The 21,490-nt window shown below is 43.6% G+C and overlaps 1 protein-coding gene across 1 annotated transcript in view; it reads right to left on the reverse strand.

The window, feature by feature from the left end:
- Nucleotides 1-282: 282 nt before the first annotated feature.
- The window catches only part of kcnd1 (potassium voltage-gated channel, Shal-related subfamily, member 1), a 43,391-nt gene continuing 22,183 nt past the window's right edge, over nt 283-21,490 (reverse strand). Inside the window, exons 5-9 of the mRNA XM_035645273.2 lie at nt 3,655-3,817; nt 2,875-2,958; nt 1,323-1,418; nt 817-1,067; nt 283-607 (exon numbers count right to left, since the gene is read on the reverse strand). Coding sequence (XP_035501166.1) covers nt 400-607; nt 817-1,067; nt 1,323-1,418; nt 2,875-2,958; nt 3,655-3,817 — 802 coding nt within the window. The 3' untranslated portion in view covers nt 283-399. The remainder of the gene's footprint in view (nt 608-816; nt 1,068-1,322; nt 1,419-2,874; nt 2,959-3,654; nt 3,818-21,490) is intronic.

The raw sequence follows: 21,490 nt of genomic DNA on the forward strand, positions 1-21,490 counted from the left end.
CACTGGGTTTGTGCAATGAGGTCCAAATGTCAAAATTGTGCAGGGGTCTAGTGCTTGTTGGGGGTCAATGATGCACAAGGGGGTGACTCTTGAGACCCCCAGCTCCCATCGGTTGCCGTTTTGTGTCACTGTACATTTTGCCTCTTGCTGCCATTTTGTTCCCATGTCGGTTCATTCCACGAAATCTGCAAAATGGCGAGAGGAGGTTAAAGCGACCAGCGGTACTCAAAGCCTCCTTCTGCATAGTCTTTGTCCCCGAAATCTCAGCTAGCAGCGCCCCCCCCCCCCAGTTCAGGTTAAGAGGTTCAAGGGGATCTTCAATGTTTACAGGGAGGGTGACTGGTGGGGCGGCACGGTGGGAGACGAGGACAGGTGGAGGTTGCAGGTGAGGTCCGAGGGTTATAAGGAGGAGACTTTGACGGTTTCGTGGGTGTAGGCGGTAGCGCGGGTGTTGCGCAGGATGCCGGGGATAGGGACGGGCGACGGGGGGAGGCTCTCGTCAGGGGTGTTGGCAGGCGGTGTGGGGATGCTGATGATAGCAGCAGTGTAATCGTGTTCCCCGCAGTTCAGCTTCAGGGTGTTGGTCTGGGCGTTCAGACTGGAACGACTGGGACGGGGAGAAACAAATAAATACAATAAATAATCAGATAAATGTAGATAAACATGGGGGAAATGACAGTTTGCAAAAGGGGAAGTCAAATCATATTGATCACCCCTGGTTGCTGCAGCATAGGTCAAACCATGTCTCTATATACAGTCATTAATAGTCTCTATATACAGTAAATGATCGTCTTTGAATTCAATGTCTTTGTTTACGTCTGTGGTGGTATGGAGGTGGTTTTGATGTGCAGGGTGTCCAGCTCCTGGATGCTCCCTCGGCTGACGGACACCGTGGAGTTGGCCAGTCGCATGGCAGCTCTCCTCCTGGCCCGTCGCGGACAGCAGCCAGTGGAGTTGTTCTGCGCCCCCTGCTGGCTCGACAGGGAGGTGCTGCGGCTGGTCCTGTAGCCCACAGACTCGGTCATACACAACTCGCTGTAGGTCATCTCGTCCGTGAACTCGTGGTTCTGTGAGGAGACGTCATGCAGACAAATCACTTTCCTGTCATGTCTGTAACTTCACAGAGGCCTGTGCACAGAATATAACTCGTAAAAATTTGAGACATGAAATAAGTGAGTATGTGTTGCGGCTCATATGTTGAAGGTTTGTCCATTAGAAGCTGTGAAGTGTAAAAATCAGTTGTTACATGTTGTGTGATGTTGTCATGTGTTTTCTGAGTATGATGTGATTTGTTTGGTTAAACTCAGTGTCTCTGTCCTCACCGTTGTTTTCTCCAGACAGTGCAGCAGATGGTTGTGTTGGTGCTCGAACGCCGACCTGTTCTTCACGCACAGAGCCGTGCTGTCACTGTCCCGGTCCTACACACACACACACACACACACACAAAATAAGAGACAAGGGTAAATAGGAACCACCTTTAAAAGAAAGTTTTCAAATAAAATCTTAATGTTTCATGATTTCATCAAGAGGCTTAAGAGAAAAAAAAAACAGATGCCACATTGTAATATTCAAGTCTCTCTTCTCTCATCGGCGTCCCAACTAATCTCGCGTCCTTTTCCTCCTCCCTGCTTCCTCCCGCCTTCCCCCTCTCTGGTGTGATTTTTCCGAGCTGAGATCTCAGATTACACACAAACAGACCCATCTTCATCTTCATCTTCCTCTCCTCGCTCTGTACCTCTGCTCGCCTCCTTTTCTTCATCCTATTATTTTACACTTCCTCCCTTCTCCTATCCTGCTGAACCCTCGACTCCTCATCCTCCACCTCTTCTTCCTCTTTGTCCTCTTTATGCACCTTATAAACACAGTCATCCCTTTCTTGCTTCAGTGCAGAAGAGGGATTACGACGCAACGATATCTCTCTCTCTCTCTCTCTTTCTCTGTGTGTGTGTGTGTGTGTTCTATCTGAAGCTAAAATACATTTTACTGATAAGACATTCAAACCTGGTGAATGTTTCATCCTCTGACTGAAAATAAAGAATAAAGTCAACTGAGTTGTGACGCCGGAAAAAAATCACCTGCTCATTAATATCCAGTTTATTTTCAAAATGTTACACTTCTGTGTTTTCACAATAACAGAGTTGAGAGACGAGGACAAATATTTTATTATTCCAGTGGTTATAAGGTTCACAGTGGAGAAGCTGGCAGTAGCCCTGACCCCCCAGGTGGGTCACATGACCCCCGACATGAGCTCTGCTTACGTTCCGTTGTCTGTGCTTTTTATTTTGACAGGCAGTTTAAGATGACAGGATGAAGTGGAGTCATGTGGCCTTTCAACTTTTCGGATTTTATTTATTACCTTCGCCAATGAGGTTACGTTTCCACCCCTGTCCGTCCGTCTGCAGGATTACATAAAAACTACTGAACAGAATTCGATGAAACTTGCTGGAAGGATGGGACATGGGCCAAGAAAGAGCACATTACATTTTGGTCTGGATCCAGACAAATCCAGATCTGGTGAATTTAAAGGTGGTTTCATAAAGAGACTGTTGGGCCTTAGAGTGGAGGTGTGAGCTGTACTGAGGGACAGTGTAGTTTTTGGATTTGACCAAACTATTAAGATGTCATTTACATCCCATTCACATCTGAAGACCACTTATCTTTTCTTTGTCTTTCTCTCCATCCTGCTGTCTCTGTCCTTCATCTCTACTTCTCTCCTTTACTTCTTCGCCGCCTATCGGTCTCTGGTCTGTCTCTTTCATTTCTCTCTTTCCGTCTCCAATACTGTCCGAGTTAACTGGGCTGCAATCCTCCAGCTTGATAGTGAGAGACTATCGACGGTCACTGTGTGTGTGTGTGTGTGTGTGTGTGTCTCACCCCGAGCACTCTGTCTTCTTTGTACTGGAGGAAGGCGTTTGCTGTTCCTTTCTTTGACATGCGGATCCGAGCCAAGCGCACTTTCTGTCAGACCGAAACACAAAGGAAAACAGCACCGTCAGCACATCTCTCTCACACACACACGGGCGTGCACACACACGTGTGCTCTCACACACACACACACACACACACACACACACAGTAATTATTGACTCTATACACCCAGGTGAACTGTAAAGCTTAAGTTTAGATGTTAATAACATTTTGCAACATTAAAGGTGCATTATGTCTTATTCTCCACATGACGTCAAACTCACATGACCTGAATATTTTTTAAATTTAACTATATTGCTGGTTTAATATATTTGACATGCTGACAGAATTGTATTGTTGCATATTTACTGTTACAACTATACAAAACAATAATTGAGGCTCGATATTTTACAGTCTAACCATAAATAACTATAAATAAAATGAAAACAAATACAACCAAATATATAGAACTTGAAGAAATTAAGAAAAGAAACATATTTTTTAATGTAAAATGTGCATATTTTTAGCATTGTTTATTCTGTAAAATAAAGGTTTTAATTCAGGCAAATACTGATGTGTCTGTGAAAGGCCCAAGGCGATTTTATCAGCCAGCCAATAAATCAGGTGGTCTCTAGGTATTATATCTATATTGTGATGTGTCAGTCAAAACCTCCTGCAGTCAGTGTTTGCAGCTGCTGTAGCTTCCTATGACTTCACCACATGCCACCACTGAGAAACCTGTCAGACCTGCTGTGCTCTCATCTTGTCTGCTCTCTGGTTCTGGTGGTAGATGCGGCTGAAGTTGGAGACGATGACGGGGACCGGCAGGGCGATCACCAGCACGCCACTGAGAGAGCAGATCGAACCGAAGATCTTCCCGGCGATGGTGTTAGGAACCATGTCACCGTACCTGCGGGGAGAAAAACAAAGTCACACATCACCGATCGACGTCACTGACCAAAACGCCTCAAACCGCTGGACTGATAAAAATCACCCAAAACTTCTGAATCCATCCAACATGTTCAGTACAGCTGGACCTCACTTTTCAACCTGCAATAAGCCGCATGGTTACACAACCCGGACCTTTCCCACCTCCTGCAGGAGTGCACATTGGGAGTCCTAGTTGAATGTTAAATGCTGCTGTATTTATATAGTGCTCTTCTAGACTTATTGACCACTCAAAGAGCTTCACAGTGAAAGTCACATTCACTCATTCACACACACACACACACACATTCATACAGCGGCACTTTATTCGTCCACTGCCGGAAGAGCTGTCAGAGGCAATTTAGGGTAAGTGTCTTGCCCAAGGACACTTCAACGTGCTGTTTGGGGGAAACAGGGGCTGAACCACGACCTTCCGGTTTGACGACGACCGCTTCACCTCCTCAGCTGCTTCTCTCCTAAAGTTGCGACTGACACACAAATAAAGCAGATTTGTTTTTATCTCATTGTTTGAGCTGGTGATGAAACCTGAAGAGTTTTCCGACTGTCTGTGTTTAAAATGCCTGACGCCTGCGTTAAAATGAGGAATGTGGAGCATCTTGTACACTAGGATAGTTGGACTTAGTTTAAATTTTGGCACATCAGCGCCACTTCATTATAGGTATCAGGACTTTGAAAAGATTGTGCAAGAAGCTGTTTGTCTATTCTGAAGAAAGAACCACACCGACTCGGAGGAATTTGCCCCTTTTGTGCAGGAGGAATGTGTTTTTTTCTTTTCTCGGAACATTATGACCTTCTTATCACAAAAATACAATTATAAACAAAATATGGCCTCAAACTTTATTGCAAGTTTCCATCCAAAGATAGATGATAGATAGATGGATGATAGATAGATAGATAGATAGATAGATAGATAGATAGATGGATAGATGGATAGATGATAGATGATAGATGATAGATGATGGATAGATAGATGATAGATAGATAGATAGATAGATAGATAGATAGATAGATGGATGGATAGATAGATGGATAGATGGATAGATAGATAGATAGATGATAGATGGATAGATAGGTAATAAGGTAGATGATAGATAGATAGATAGATAGATAGATAGATAGATAGATAGATAGATAGATAGATAGATAGATAGATAGATAGATAGATAGATAGATAGATAGATAGATAGATAGATAGATAGATAGATAGATAGATAGATGGATGGATGGATGGATGGATGGATGGATAGATGGATGGATGGATGGATGGATAGATAGGTAGCTTTCTCCAAGCTATAAGACTGCACACACACACACGCAGGCAAAAACGCACAAACACACAAACACACGCACGCACGCACACACGCACGCGCACACACACAGGTTGCTGGTTGCTGGTTGTTGCCTCGTGCGGCCTTCACATTTCATTGTACCGAGCCATAAATCACCGGACATGAGACGAGGAAGAGGAGGAGATTAGAGTGTGGGCAAGAGGCCAGGATGGTTTGTGAGACTCTGTTCAGACACACTGAGGGGAAAAAACTCTTCACAGCTGCACCGAGCTGCCGGTACAAACCACCAAACTCTCTGTCTCCCTGTGACAATTATTTCATTTTCTTATTGTTTTTAAATTTCACAGCAGTTTTTTCTGTGAAATTTTACTTTTCGAAAAAACCGTCAGTTTCACATCTCAGGATTAGAACTGCTCCAGAACTGTCCCATGACCGAGCCGGCGCTCGTGTGACTGCTGCAGTACCTGGCCTTAATTTTCTAACAATAAACCCAAAACAGAAACTCCTGGGGGGTGAGACACCGATCAGATGACATTCGAGAAAAGTGGTCCATCTTTATATATATACAGTCTATGATACAGGCACAAAAGCCAAACTAAACACAGCGGAGATATATTTTAAAAAGTGTATTTTTTTATTTCTATTCAAGTGGACTTATTCTGTGATTTCAAAATAACAAAAATGATTGAGCATTTCAGCTTTTACAGCATCTCTGTCTTGCAATCACAGTTCTACAGTGGCCAGGAGTCAGTCACTCATTCACTGTACTGTTTTATAAAAAATTAAAATGCCTGTATTAATTGTTTTGTCCGATGGAATGCTTAATTTTCCACTTTTTCAAGGAAAAAGTGGAAAATTATTCTCTTTATATTCAAATATGCAAATCACCTCAGACTCTACAGTAGATCAGATATCCGTGTAATGAACTGCAGCTCAGAGCTCGTGTACCCGCCGTGGTGGATTATGTCTCAGTCCTTCAGAGAATAAGGCCGCGACCCCGTCTGCCACTTTAATGCTCGTATCTGTGAGGTAATTTACTTAGAAAAGAAATGAAAAAAGAAAAACTTGGAAGGTAATTTCAAAGGTGTGCAGAGTCGCGTGTCACACGTTTCATTCTGAATCTCCTCTGTCATTTGAAGCCCGCCGTTAAGAGTCGACGGTCTCGGTTTTATCTTCTAGAAAATTAAGATTCACATTTAAATGTTAAGTGCATTTATAAACATTATGCATCACATTTAAACTACATTCGTTTTATGATAGGGATTATTCTGCCATGAAGGATTCGTTTTTTTACGTGTGATACAAATCCTCCACGACACGGTTCATGAATAAAGGTAGAAAATGCCTCCCAGCAGCCTGAACATCCTAAATGTATCTCTGTGCCTTCGAGCAAGGCTCAGGTAGCTCGAGTTGAGGACACTGGCTCACATAGCGGACTGATCAGAAACCTATTCAGTATCCTGTTCTCAAAACCAGTGGAAGGACTTACATGCTCACTGAAACCACAACAGGAATTTTAAATAAAATCCTGACCAATATGGATTTTGAGGGGCCGATGCTGATATACATACATAGATGTACATATATATAGAAATACAAATTTGTCAGTGATTCCTAAGTTGTCGTTATCAAACCCTTACAACAAAGAACCTAGGCTTGATATTTAACATTTTAACCATAAACTTTATCATAGATCACTATAGGTAAAATAGTGGTTTACACCCACCGTGGACTGGCCATGCATGGCCTATGAATAGGGTAAAAATCAAGTCGGCTACACACGAGTCGTAGTTAATGGGCTAAAACATTCGATTTTAATGGTTTTAATGGTTCTAACTGACTGTAATTCCACGCCTGAGGGGGTGCATCTCTGACATTAATTCGCTGAACAGTCGATCTGTTGGGATCTGCTGGAACTAACTCATAGTCAGTACCTGTGTAATGACAGTGGTGCTCGGGTCAGTTAAAGTGAACCTCCGGTGTCCTCGGCAGGGAGCGATATTGGCAGCTGGGAGCCGATCGATGGAGATAACAGAGAGGGCTGGGAGGAACAGAGGCCATCTGTAAAGCGCCCAGAAGAATCGACGGAGACGTCTGACTGAGGCCAAACAGCTGAGATGAATCTGTGCTGGATCGCTAACTGAGTCCACCCTGAATGTCAACCAGACCTGAATCTTGACCATGACACAAGTCCCCTCAGATTTCCCTTCTATTATTTCTCTCTAAGCGCCGCAGGTAATTCAAGCTGCTTTTCTGGCTTTTTCAACAGTGATCAGACTTTGTGCAAAATTGACAAAACTGTTAAGCGTTTAGATGTGTTTTGTTCTGATAGCAGATAAATGATTGACATGACATTCTTGACATATGGTTCAAACCACAGACAGTATATAAAAATGGATGTAGTCACCGGGTCCGGAAACATGAAGCCAATGAAGAAGTGCCCGAAGCCTGTAATCTCTGGAATCACCAGCAGAGGGCGACTCCACTGGTTGCAAAATAGAAGATAGTTTCTATAGAAGTCTATGATTTATTTACAATGTTGCTAGAAACATAAGCTTGACAACACTCAGCTGGTCGACTTGTCTCTCTCATTGGTTCCATTCAGAAAGAACTCACATGATCATCCTGATTTTATGAGGTGGAGGGGCAGCCCTACTGCCGAGATGATGCAACTGATTTAGGTTAGTTTGTGGTCAATTTTTTAGTTTCCCATAGCATATACAAGTTTTGCAGTTTGGTTCTGGTTAGTCGACATGATCCCTTCATTGCTTTTAAAACAGCAATATGGGTCATTTTAGCAGGTAGAACAGCTCAGGTGATTGTATTATACATGTTATATGTCATTTGATTCAGATTGATTATTGTTTATCTGAGAATATTTCACAAGTAAGCAACAGGAGCAGCAAGTTTCATATTCTTAACTTTCCATATGCAAACACAAAATATGGACGAATGACAAAATGATACATTTCGACATGGCGCTGTAGAACAAGACGCGGAGGCAGCCACTGCGCTGCTGTCAGCCATGTTAGCTCAGAATGTATGTAGACATAAACGCCAATGAATTGGAGCATCTGCCAGCTGTTTGACTCAGTACAGCTGGAACATCAGCCTCATTAGCCTGAAGTTTATGGACCCTGTGCCCCGTGGGCTGTAAAGTTCCACGGTGACTTTTGGAGAAAGAAGAAACAGCCCACACACTGCTGCTGCATTCTTCAGGTGATACCGCTTGATGAAGTATCGGCTGTCAGCGGGGCAGCGAACGACCACAGCATGCAGCGCCAAATCATTTTTACATTAATGGTGCGACAATTTCATCAGAAAGCATTTCTTAGTGCGCCTTCATTGGGCTCAGTTTGCCAACTTTTAATTCTGAACTTTTCCTATTAGGAAAAACGCGATTCAAAAAGATTTGTATGTGATAAACAGGTCTGATATTCAAATGTAATTCGATAAATCTTAACAACACCAATACTTATTTACTTCTGTTGTTTCTCTCAAGACTGTTCTCAGTTGTTTATGTCATAATTTGTCAAAAACATTTTTAATGTTGGTTTAAATTAACAGAACAGCAGAACAACAGCAGTAACAAATGGACATGACATTTTTAAACTTTTTCCATATTAAAAGATTGAAACAGTTTTTCTTGGTTGATATTTAATTATGACGGCTATAATTTAAAATGTATTTGCAAAAGTGCTGGGATTATTATCTCTAACCTTTCTTTAGTTTTATAACACGTATAAGCCACTGAACTACCAGGTGGCACCCTGATCTCCACCCACTCTCCGATGGCACCAGTAACCACGTCAGCTACTGAGAGCTTCACAAAGTGACTGTGGACGTTAAGTGCCTTCAGCAGAGTGAGAAAAGCCAGAAGTATTGATTCGAGAAAAACTCCTACATTTAGTGAAACTCTCTTGTCTTCTCCGGAGTTAGTCTGGCTCAGCACAAAGACTGGAAGCAGCTCATTCAACTGTGTTTTTGATATAAAAACGCATCATCTTTTCAATGGGACTTCTGTGGCTGTGACTCGTTTGTTTAGCTTATGTCGGCATGTAAGTCTGTATTGACAGAGATGATGGACACAAAAACAGAAACACCTGCTAAACATCAGTGACCTCAAAGACCCTTCCTGTTCATTTATAACTCCATTAACTCCGGTCACTTTTAGCTTTTGAAATTATGAAATTAATCAGCCTCTTTTAAAGTGCGACTATATATGTGTGAGGTGCTTTTCGATATTTAAGACCTCTGGAAGATCCAATTTGCCCGGAGCTGAGAACTACAGAGGAGGAAGTGCTGAGAGATGCAGGATGGATCCAGCAGAATAATACAATTTATACTTTACATGAGTTTGATTCAACATATTCTCCCTGTGTAACTGTGTTCGGCTATGTATGAAGAAAAGAAGGTCAAGAGTTCGTCCAGTCACCCTACCCAGAATCCCCTGCACGCACACACACACACACACACACACACACACACACACACACACACACACACACACACACACAAAGCATAATGAATGTTCAACCTATTGACACAACCTACACATGCATAGTGCATACATATTTACTGTATGTACACACAAACACACAATACACATACATAATAGGAACATCCCCCGCGCCCCGACCCCCATGTATGTGTTTACATTGAAGGGTTATATTTAACTCATTCAGACAAAAAATAGGACTTAACTGATTTATCTTATTCACTGACCTGAAGAGTATTACTGCACACACACATGCACACGCACAGAGTTACATACATTGTTACATACATTGTGGTTCACAACCAATTCAATGCTGATTCAATTCAAACTGAAAAGCATGAGTCCCTTTTGCTTTTGTCTTGTATTATGTAAAGTATTGAGTTATGATGTGACATGGCTGTCGGAGTAGCAGTGTTTGTCAAACTCAAATATCTTGAGAAATACGTTCTCGGTCCCAAGAGGAAGAATCCCACAGGGATCCCCTTTTTTTCCCTTTGCAACACCAACCCCTTGACATTTGTGCTTTTGAAAATGTCAGAATGAAATGTTTCAATAACTGTGATGAAATGTGGTTCAGACGTTCATGTTCCCCCCGGGATGAACTGTAATAACTCTGCTGACACTATGACATTTCATGTGGCACCTTAATGTGTTCAGTGACACGGGATACCGCCGCCAAGGAGGTTATCTTTTCACCCTTTTTTTCCATTTGTGGTTAGTTGGTTTGTTTATTTGTCAGGACAATCATCCAAAAAACTACTGAACAAATCTTGAGGTTCTTTAATTTGACATTCTAACACCCAGGGAATAATCCATGGATCCGAATGGATCTGGATTTGTTTTGGTTTGTGTCTTTATCAACCTATCCTTCTTTTGGTTTTGTTTTCTAAGGTAGAGATTAGTTTGACCACGTTTCCTCAAATTCATTGACCTATCCACCCCCCTGTTTACAGAACCTTTTCCCATCGCAGTCTGGTCGCGGTGGCTGCAGGTTTATCCTGATATTCCAGACATCCCTCTGCCCGGCATCTTTTTTTCCAGATCCTCCAGGGGGATCCTGAGGCCTCATCGGACCCGATGAGTAATCCCTCCAGGGAGCTCTGGGTCTCCTTCCAGCTGGACGTGCTCCATCCTCCAGTAGGTGGCACCCTGATCAGATGCCCTGATCGCCACAACTGTCTACTTTTGATGTGCAGGACCAGCAGCTCTACTCCCAGCTGATCCCTCCAGATGTTCGAACTCCTCATCCTGCCTGAATCTCATTCCTTATGTCACCATCCAGGGACCATGGGCCACGGTGAGGGTCAGAAAAAGATCAACAGGTGAATCGAACGCTTTGCCTTCTGGCGTCGCCACAACATGTGTGATTGTAAATTTTGTAAATAGTCAGAGATTCTGTCTTTGCTTCCTCCAGTCAAACCGCAGGGCAACAAAAGTGCTGAGTAGCAAACATTGGCATGCTGACACACTGAGCTCCGATGGTGAACACGGTGAACATTACACCTGCTACACGTCAAGCGTCGTCATCGTGAGCATGTTAACATGCTGACGGTAGCATTAAGCTCACGTAGCTGTCGACGATACAACGAGTGCAAATCAGTTCCCGTGCCTCCTCTTGTCAATGCATCGTCTTCCATTTTCAGGAGGCCACGCTGTGATGTAACCGTTGACCACGATGAGAGTGAGATTCTGACGCTCCACCTGTAGGGGTCAGTAAAACGCCAGCTCTCAGCTCAGTGTCAACGAGTTTTCTCTTTAAAATGTCGGAGGTTGTGACTGCAGAGCGTTGATTAAACCAGGCGAGTGTGTGTGTGTGTGTGTGTATGTGTGTGTGTGTGCAGCTGCTAATGGTAAATTATGGATGTCAGCATTAGAGGGCGTGTAGCTGGTAAGTAGTGAGAGATAGAGGGAGGACAAAGTTAATATTCTCTCTCTTTCCCCTCTGCTCTTCTCTCAATACATTACCTTTGTGTCCCCTTCCTCTCCTGTGCCCTTTCTGTTCTCTTCCCCCATCTCTCTTACCATCTCCTGTTCCCCCCCAACTCTGTCTCTGCTCTGGGGTCACTATCTGCAGCTGCTGGAGCCAAGTCTCCGTCCGGCAGCAGGAGAGGTGCAGGGAGGAGGGAGTAGGACAACAAAACATCGAGTGGAAGCTTGACAACAAGCCAGAAGAGAGAGAGATGGAGGAGGAAGAGGAGGAGGAGGAGGGGGAGAGGAGAGAGGAGGTCGGGTGAGGACAGATGAGAGGAAAGAGGAGAGGGTTAGAAGAACACAGGGAGGTCAGGAGGACAGAGACTCAGCAGTCAATCTAATATCTTGTTTTGTAAATATGCAAGAAATAAGTTGCAAGAGCTTAGGTCATGTGTCAAATGACCTAAATCCCCCGCAAAGTCTTTGAAATATAGACCACTTTCCCTTTTTATTTTTATTTATTCATTAGGTCTACATGCTTCACACTGCCAGGCTTAGAACTCTGCACGAGAAACAATGCACCTCAACCATCGAAGTTTCCGCGTCTTTTTCTTTTACACCAATATTGGATAACACATTGTGAGACAGCACCATCAAAGTCCCCGACAGTTTCTGTTTGCACTGGAGCCTGGATTACTTGTGGGAGAAAATCCAACTCTTACCCGGATGATCCTGAAACAAATTCAAAGGTAAAGAATAAAGAAAAAAACCCATTTCTGAATGGATTTATGAACATTCATCCCGAAGGGATTGTTGATTTAAGCCGTTTCCCGATTCAGGGCCGGCATCCATCTTTGAAGATTGTTTCACATCGGCGTGGTTAGTTATTCCATTTCAAAGGCTTCTTCCTCCTCGAACCAACCTATCCCAGTAACCATTGCACACCATTGATGAAGCTAACAACCTAGCTATGCGGGTAACGTAGATCAGATCATCTCATTTTGGTTCGGCCTGTGCGTTCTACTCCGCCTACAAAGGCCTGGCCTTCGTAGAACGAGTCCTCCGAAGGATGGGACAAGAATTGGGACAAAGCTAGCAAGTGTTATCACTGATGGGTGTGTGATGTTTGTGTGTTTCACATTTTGGGCAAATGTGTGAGAAAATAAAAACAAAAAACAGTTCATATGTTGGGTCGGAGCTAAACCTGCTTTTGACTAAGTGTCCGTGAGTCTGTGTTTAGCGCTAGTTTTGCACGTCATCAGAAATTAAAGCAAGATGCCATATACACATGAACAGTAGGGGGCACTGTGGTGGAGAGAAGAGCTAATAGATCAAGTTCACAATCACCCAAGTGTTTTGTCCAACAGTCATCAGTCACCTGAGATGGATACAGAATTTAGTCAATCACTGATCCACTAAGACCAATTTCCACAGTAATATGGTGAGCCCCAGCCACGCACCAGATTTAAAATCTCAGTTGACTGTGAAAAGCAAAGCCTTTTAGCTGGAGCTGATCTGGCTCTGGGAACCCAACTCCTCATATTACACCTCCCTGCCCTCCAGAGCTGGAGTCAACTGTCGTGATAAATAAAGGTTTTACGAAAGGGGGAAACTCTCAGGAGGCCCGGGTCAGCCCGGTTATTCTGGGATGCTCTCCCAGTACATTAAATATTTCATGGTCACGATTATGTCATCCTGCGCCGAGCTAAACTACCAAAAAGTAGACAGAGACGACGTGATAGAGGTGAGTGAGAATACATATCCAGAGAGACGGAGCAGCGGAGACACAGCTCAACGTTTAAAGGAAGAGAAATTTGTCCGAAAGCAGAAAAACACGCGCGCAGACAGACGGAGAGACGGTCGTCTGCTGCTCCCTGATTGGTGCAGATAGGAATCCATTAGTGCCAAGTCAGCCAATCGAACGCATGCACCAATCCTTATCACCCAACTGTAACTGGGGAGCAAGTCAATTAAAATCTGATAGAGGGGACAGAGAGCCAATGGTAATTAGTTTAAAGAGGAAAGAAGGAAGGGCAATTTAACTGCAAGGTGATTCCCTCCGATTGGAGAGAAGAAGAATGTGAACCGAGTCGAGGGTGAGCAGGAAAAACAGCAGAGTCGACGTCTTCTGACTCTTCTTCTTTACTTTTATTCATTCGGAAGTTTCACTGAGGTCGAGATCTCTACTGGAACAGAGACAACATCACAACGTGATGTGTCGGACGCACAAAACAGTCGTCACTTTGACGGACACACTGATTTAAACTGTCTCAGGTGAAGGTGCCACACGCAGGTGGTTTCACATTTCACAGAACCTCAAAATGACCCTGAACTCGCCACCGCTGAGCAATGTCTTTATAATCACAGCAGATCACAGGACTGTTACGTGAAGGGTTTTGACTTCATGGATACAGTTGTATATAGTTTATATGTGGTTTATGTATAGGTGACAAGTTTATAGGGGGAAAACTGTGAATGACTCATGGATGTCAGACACGTGACCTTGACCGCTCACAAGTATAAATGTTAAGAACAGGTTTGTTGTTGTTTTTTTCCAAATGTGTAAATGTCACATCTTTAAATTTAAATGTCTTTACACATTTTCAGCTGGAACAAATGTCCACTCTCTGGACTATTTGAAAGGAGGAGCAGGGGAAATGTGATCTTCGTCTCGGCCTCCACGTGAGTCTCTCCCTCTGCCTCCAGACCGCTGGGATTGTTCTTCACAAGGACGTTGGTATCGACCGCACGGGTCTGATCATCCGCTCAGTTTGTTTTTCCTCTTTGAAAACTTCTATTCTGGGTTACAGCCGGCTGCTAAAAGCCTCCCCGCTCTCCTTCTCCTCCTCCTCTCACCTTTTCTGCCTCTCCTCCTTTTCCTGAACCCTCTCTCGCCCGTCATATCTTTTCCTCCCCTCTTTTTCTGTCTTTCTCCTTCTCCAGTGTAAACCAGGGCCATGTTTAATTGATGGAGGGACGATGAAAGTTGCACGAGGAGGGATGGTTGTTCCATGTTTTCTTCTCCACCAGTGAAGGAGACTGAAATCCTGCCTCTGTCTCCCTTCTGCTCCACGGACTTCGTCCCTTTTTTTCCCAAATCTTCCTGTTATTCTTATGCCTTCCCAAATCTTTCCCTCCTCCTCTCATCTTATTTCTTACGTGTTTGAAAAAGGACAGTACAGGTCAAATATTCACAGACAACATAACCGAGGAGTAAAACCATCCAACACGAGTCTGGAAGCTGCTGCCACTCCCACACTGATGAATGGAGAGACTTTAATCTGTCCACAAAATGTATTCAAAGGAAATATTCTTTGAAAAGCTCTTCAAGATCATTGACAGACAAAAAGCTCATACCTCCGCACCAAATCTGGATATCAGTCCTCTTAATATGATCTTAGTTTAGATTCGTGAATTGTTCCATGAGAAATCAATTTAAAATGTTTTTAAAAATGGCCTTTATTACATTGGTAAGTAAAGTGATGAAATGTTTCTGGATCCGCCCTTTTGTCTGGATCCAGGTTAAAATGAATGGGTTCTTTCTTGGTCCATGTCCCATCCTTCCACAAAGTGTCTTCTGTAGTTTTTATGTAATCTTGCCAAAAAAGAACAAACAAACGGATGGAGTTGAAAACATAACTTCCTTTGCCGGCGGTGAAAGGATAAAAATCACAAACACGAGAACGAAGCAACTAAGACTTGACAGGCGTCACCTGCTGCTGCAGCTCAGGTGAGGAAGTGTAGACTCCGCGGAGGAGCAACGTCACCTGGACGACCTCGTCTGACTGAACACTTTCTCACAACACTCATCCTCAAGAGTCTTCACCAGGAACCCATAAAAAGACCATCACTGATATAACCGCAAGATTTATATGTCAGGAAGTGCAGACGGTTGTGCGACGCCACACAAGAAAATATATGGACTTTACTGAAGGGTAAGTAACCGAGGGAAGGGGGTGATGAAGTCATGCCTGTTGGAATTTGTTCAAACTTACCGTACCTACATTCAAGACCAAGAGTGATCTTGATCAGCTAAATATGTAAGTCTGGAAGGTTACAAGTGACGACAACGCAGGACACACGGTATGATGTCAACATCCAGGCCAAAGACTGTAAATAAAGATGGACAAAGGCCAAAGACTGTAAATAAAGATGGACAACATGACAGCTCCCAAAGGTGAAGCCGAATCATCTGGATCGCCCCCTGGTGGCTAACAGCAGCATGTTTCATAAACCCCACCCCTTCCATGTTAGCGGATGAGACATGGACCAAACAGAAAATCTAAGATCAAGGTAAAGATGGTTTCTGTCATTTTAGGTCGTTCTCATCAAACTGCTGTATATTCATGTGTTCACATTTCTGATAAGTTTGGTTTCAATTAGCTATTTGATGTGTTGCTATATATTTAAACAGGATGAAAGATTTCAGTAGTTACGTCTGCATATTAGGCTATCAGAGAAACAACCTGTGCAAACAACTCCCATGATCCACGCTGCTTCACCAAATCACCAAACTACTCTGTTGTTATTGTTTTGACTGAGAGACCCCAGTGGCAAAAAAAGACATGGTGTAAATATGTTAAATTATGAAACTAATTTCTTTGCATCTTGAGGCTTAAATTAAACCATTTAAAATCAAAGCGAAGTTCCTGGGAATTAATTGAAAGGAAAATGGGAGGTGTGACACAGAAAGCGAATGGGTTACATATAAAGAAAAAAATATCCAAAAAGGGGGAAATGTAATGAAAGTTAGTCAGACGGAGTCTATTTTCAACATCAGAGCAGCTCAGTTGTTATTTAAAGCTGCAGAGACAAACAGTCGTCCAGGTTCAAACTCTCAGATCACATCAAACTCTCAGGACTGAGGGATGAAGGCTCTGACGACATTGAAAAAAATCTTCAGCTCATTGATCTAATTACAGTGTGTTAACAGGAATCATGTTCCAGAGTTCATTCCCAGTGTGACTGGAATTTCCGTTTTTCCTTCATTCGTGAGGACATCTCACTGACTGTTTCACAAATAAACAGAAGCTTGAGCAGTTTGAGTGTATAGTTGCTTCTTGCAGCAGAACCAGGCAACGCCGACGTGACCGCTGTGTTAAGATTAGAGGGGCCTGATTTATTCATTTAAGTTATAAAGTCATGTTACTTGTCACAGTTAAAATAACTCAGCAATTAATCTGCAATTGTGGCTGATAAAATCTTCCCACCAAAGTATCGATCTGATCTTGTTCCTCCCTCATATGAAATGATTGGCCCGAAACACATGTTCAGTTCGGCCACAAGCAAATAGCATGCACTGATTGGTCTGCTGGAACACTCTTTCGTGATTGGTCAACTACCTAGAGTGTGTGTTGGAAATGTCAGGCCACTTACCCAGAGGCTTCCTGATCAGCTGTAAACACCACTGGCAACAATGGTGTCAGTTCTGCCGTACCCATTCGCGTCAAAACTAGCCAATAGGCGGCCATGTTACCTTGGTGATGTTGACACCTTATGGAAAAAAAGCCAGGAATGCAAACAAAGGTGATTTATGGGACTCCCTTTGTTGTGAACGTTACCCTTGTTACTCAGCAGAACTTTTACAAGCAATAATTAAGCTATATATTATCAATTTCATCCCTGAATTTTAGACATTTTGACCACAGCAGTTCAGGTCATCACCTTCAGGTCATTGTCATTCTGAGCATAAGTAACCTTCTGGTATCTTTGCTCAGCACACTGCTGGCATGAAGTGGCCAAAAACAAACAACATCACCACATACGCTGATGACACCGCACTAATTGTGATGACGCGTCAGCACACAGTGAGAAGGTAAGAGTGGAACAAATTCAACAACTTGATGTGAATAAAACATGAGAGATGGTAATGGACTTGAGGAAGTCCTGGCCACAACCCCCACACACCCCCAACCACCCTGGTGCATGTCAGCAGTCCGACTGCCAAAAAACGTCTCGGCACAGACATGACTTAGGGCATTACCTGGATATAAGAGAAGACGAACAACGACTACAAATCTCTGTCCTGGCCCAGACTCATCCCTGTGACACAGCAGGATGATTTGGCGGTTTGATTCCTCTGATCCACAGCGAGAATCAAACCTGGAATATAAATATAAACTGAGAATCAATGGGACAATCTAATATTAGACTCCATACACTCTGAAAATAAAACTCTAAAACAGGCGGATCATTCCCAAAATAACACACACACACACACACACACACACGGGGCAGACTGGTCCACATGTTCATTAATCATTTAAAATGGAGAACAGGAAAAACAAACAAACGCTCAGCTGACTCAACTAAAATTGATTAATATATGAATACAGACCATTGACCATCCATCCATCCATCCCTCAATCTATCCATCATCCATCCATCATCCATCCACCCATCCACTTTCTTCCACATATCTGAGGTCGGGTCACAGGGCAGCAAGTGAAGAAGATGTTCCACACGTCCCTTTTCGCACCTTCACCACTAGATATCGCTAAACCTCCTACACACTGAACCTTTCACGATTTTAGAGGAAAAGTAATGTTTGACAGAGAAAATGAATACTCCGTATTGTTGTAGGTGAGTTTTCATATCCCAACTAATATGCCCTATGAGTGATGGAATATTGCAGGAATTATAAGACAAAAATGCATGAATTACAAAAAGATGAAATAAAGATGAGAACAAATTATACAAATTATTGGCAAATAAAATCTAATCTTTTTCTTCAGACACAAACTGTACAGCTGGATTTTCTGCTACTTCTCATCTTTCCTTCTAGGATTCTATTTTTTTCTCTTCCTCTTTCTCGTCTCTTCTTTGTTTCTATTTCTGGCCACAAGGAGTTAAACCCCATATTAATGTTTCAAAAGGCCCCACCCCCAACCCGCCCCACTCACACACACACACACACACACACACACACACACACACACACACACACACTACACTGTTGATGAGCCATTAATGTCTCTCTGGTTTATCATGTGTATGTAGCATGTTTCCTCTGGTGAGCACCATCACCTCAGATACACAACATCTGATGATCAGACGTCAGTAAATGGAGGATTTCTCCTCAGACTAAACTGTTTTCCAAAATGTCCGCTCATGTTGCTCCGGACGTCACCCGGAACTTTGCCTGCGAGCCCCCTGGTAAGTGAAAGGCAAACTCCGGGTAATGTCTGGACCCAATTTCTTGACATTTTCTGAAGTTCATGTTATCATTATCCCCCGTCAAGGATGTTAAGTTTTCACCTGATAGTTTGTTTGTTTGTTTGTTTGTCTGTCAGCAGGATTACGAAAAAATGACAGAACTCACTTCCATCAACATGGAGGAAAGATAAGACATGGGACAAGTAAGAACCCATTCAATGTTGCGTGGATTGGCATGAATCCACGCCAGCACAGGATATATTTTTACTTCTTTTTATAATTTCTTTTTTACATTGTGAGGTTGGATGTTTTGTTGACATTTTTTTTTACTTATTTCCCAGTGAATTCATGAGGTGTCATGAAGGACTGTTAGGCCTTGGTGGAGGTTGGATTTTCCACTGAGTGGCATCTTGTTAAATAAATACGTGAAATTTGAACGACCTCAACACATCATGACCTCAGGCAGCGTTACACTTGTCCATCTCTTTCTCTCCTTTGTCATTCCACTGTAGGTCTGCCTCTCTCTCTCTCTCTCTCTCTCTCTCTCTCTCTCTCTCTCTCTCTCTCTCTCTCTCTCTCTCTACGCCTCGTTCATCCCATTTCAACCCTCTCGTTTTCTGTTGTATTTACATCTCCCATGTTCGCCCCCCGCCCCCACATCTTTTTGTTATTAACTCATCTCAGTTTGTCGCTGCGAGGAGCTCACGTTGTTTCACTGCGTCTCTAATGTGATTCATTTGTTCATTCTGCATAATCCACATTTCTGTGTTTATTTTTAAACACACACACGCGTGTACAGAGTGTGTGTGTGTGTGTTTGTGTGTGTGTGCGTGTGTGTTTAAATATCACATGATGTGTTTTAAATGTTTCAGAAAGACAAGAGGAGCAGACTGAGGGGTGAGAGCAGAAGGAGGAAAGTAAAGAAAGGAGGAAAAGGATGAGAGGAAAGGAGTAAGAAAGAAAGCCAGACAAAGGGCATATTAAAGCTGGTGAGGAGGGGAAACAATGAAGGATGAATGAAATTGATCTGCGGATTAAATCAAACCTAAAAAAAGGGGCATAAAGAAAAGGAGGCTGAAATAAAAAACTAGAAGACTGGAAGAGGAGTGAGGGGGGATGACAGGAGAAAATAGAAGGTCACTAAGAAAGAACAAGAAGAAGAAGAGGGAAGGAACTGACTCCTAAGGAGGAAGTAGAAAGTGATGCAGAGGGGGAGGAAGGAGACAAGACACAAGATCAGAGGAGAAGGAAGAAAGTTCAGGAGGTTTGAAAAGGAGAAGAGAAAAAAGGAGAGAGGGAAGGAAAAGTGAAGTTGCCAAAGGAAAGGAGGAGAGAAAACCAGAACAGGGGAGGTAAAAAGAGGGGGTGAACAGAAAAAAGGATGGGAGAAAAGATGAAGCAAGGAATTATGGCTATGGTTAGAAGGAAAGAGGAAATAAAGGGTGGAGAGAAGAAATGGAAAGAAGGAGGATGGGAGGAGGAGGAGGAGGAAGAGAAAAGGGAGCAGGGGGAGGAGGAGGACGCACTCAGTCTGTGAGAGGAAATAATTGATGAGAGGAGAAGTTCTCCCCTCCATCTCTCTGTCTCTCTTTCTTTAATCTGTTCTCTTTGTTTGTGGGGCTCGCTTGGCCAGAGCAGCTGCAGCAATTAGGGTCAGGAGGAAGAGGGGGAGAGAAAGAGGGAGAGGAAGAGGGAGGGAGAGGGAGGGAGAGGGAGGGAGAGAAAGAGGGAGAGCAAGGGGGAGGGAGAGAGAGAGGGAGAGGGGGGAAGAGGGAGGGAGAGGGAGGGAGAGAAAGAGGGAGGGAGAGAAAGAGGGAGAGCAAGGGGAGAGAGAGAGAGAGAGGGAGAGGGGGAAGAGGGAGGGAGAGAAAGAGGGAGAGAAAGAGGGAGGGAGAGAAAGAGGGAGAGCAAGGGGGGAGAGAGAGAGAGAGGGAGAGGGGGGGAGAGGGAGGGAGAGGGAGAGGGAGAGAGAGAAAGAGGGAGAGAGAGAGAGAGAGAGAGAGAGGGAGAGAGAGAAAGAGGGAGAGAAAGAGGGAGGGAGAGAAAGAGGGAGAGCAAGGGGGGAGAGAGAGAGAGAGGGAGAGGGGGGGAGAGGGAGGGAGAGGGAGAGGGAGAGAGAGAGAGAAAGAGGGAGAGCAAGGGGGGAGAGAGAGAGAGAGAGAGGTGTGGGGGGGTTCAGAAGAAAAACAGTAGAGGGAGGACAGAGAGAACCTGCAGCCTCTGATGCATCATCAGGACAGTTCTGTTCTTCGGGGAGTTGGTCCAACATGAGAACAACACATGGTGAAGATGATGATGAAGAGCAGCTCAGACTCCAGACTCCAACCTCATGGAGCTGAACGTCATGAGAACGTCACAAGAACGTCAAGAGAACATCACAAGAACGTCAAGAGAACGTCACAAGAACGTCAGGAAAATGTCAGAAGAACGTCATGAGAACGTCAGAACAACGTCAGAACAATGACAAGAGAACGTCACAAAAACCGTCAGAAGAACTTCACCAGAATGTCATGAGAACATCACAAGTGTGTTCAGCTGCTGGATGAGTCAGAAATTTAGATGGAAAATTAGTTCAACAAAAAGATGCCATTTGTTCTGTGTTTAATAAACAGCAGGAAGCTGCAGTTATACCACTGCAGAAGAAGAGAACATGTCAATAAAAGGACGGAAAAGCCATGAACGTGATGAAAGCTCGGTGACGGAGAGCTCACTATGTTGGAACGCTGTTTCCTCATTGGTCCACACATGATGATGATGTCTCATCCGCCGCCATGTTTCCTGT

The sequence above is a fragment of the Scophthalmus maximus genome, chromosome 3, assembly GCF_022379125.1.
Source record: "Scophthalmus maximus strain ysfricsl-2021 chromosome 3, ASM2237912v1, whole genome shotgun sequence".
Taxonomy (NCBI): domain Eukaryota; kingdom Metazoa; phylum Chordata; class Actinopteri; order Pleuronectiformes; family Scophthalmidae; genus Scophthalmus; species Scophthalmus maximus.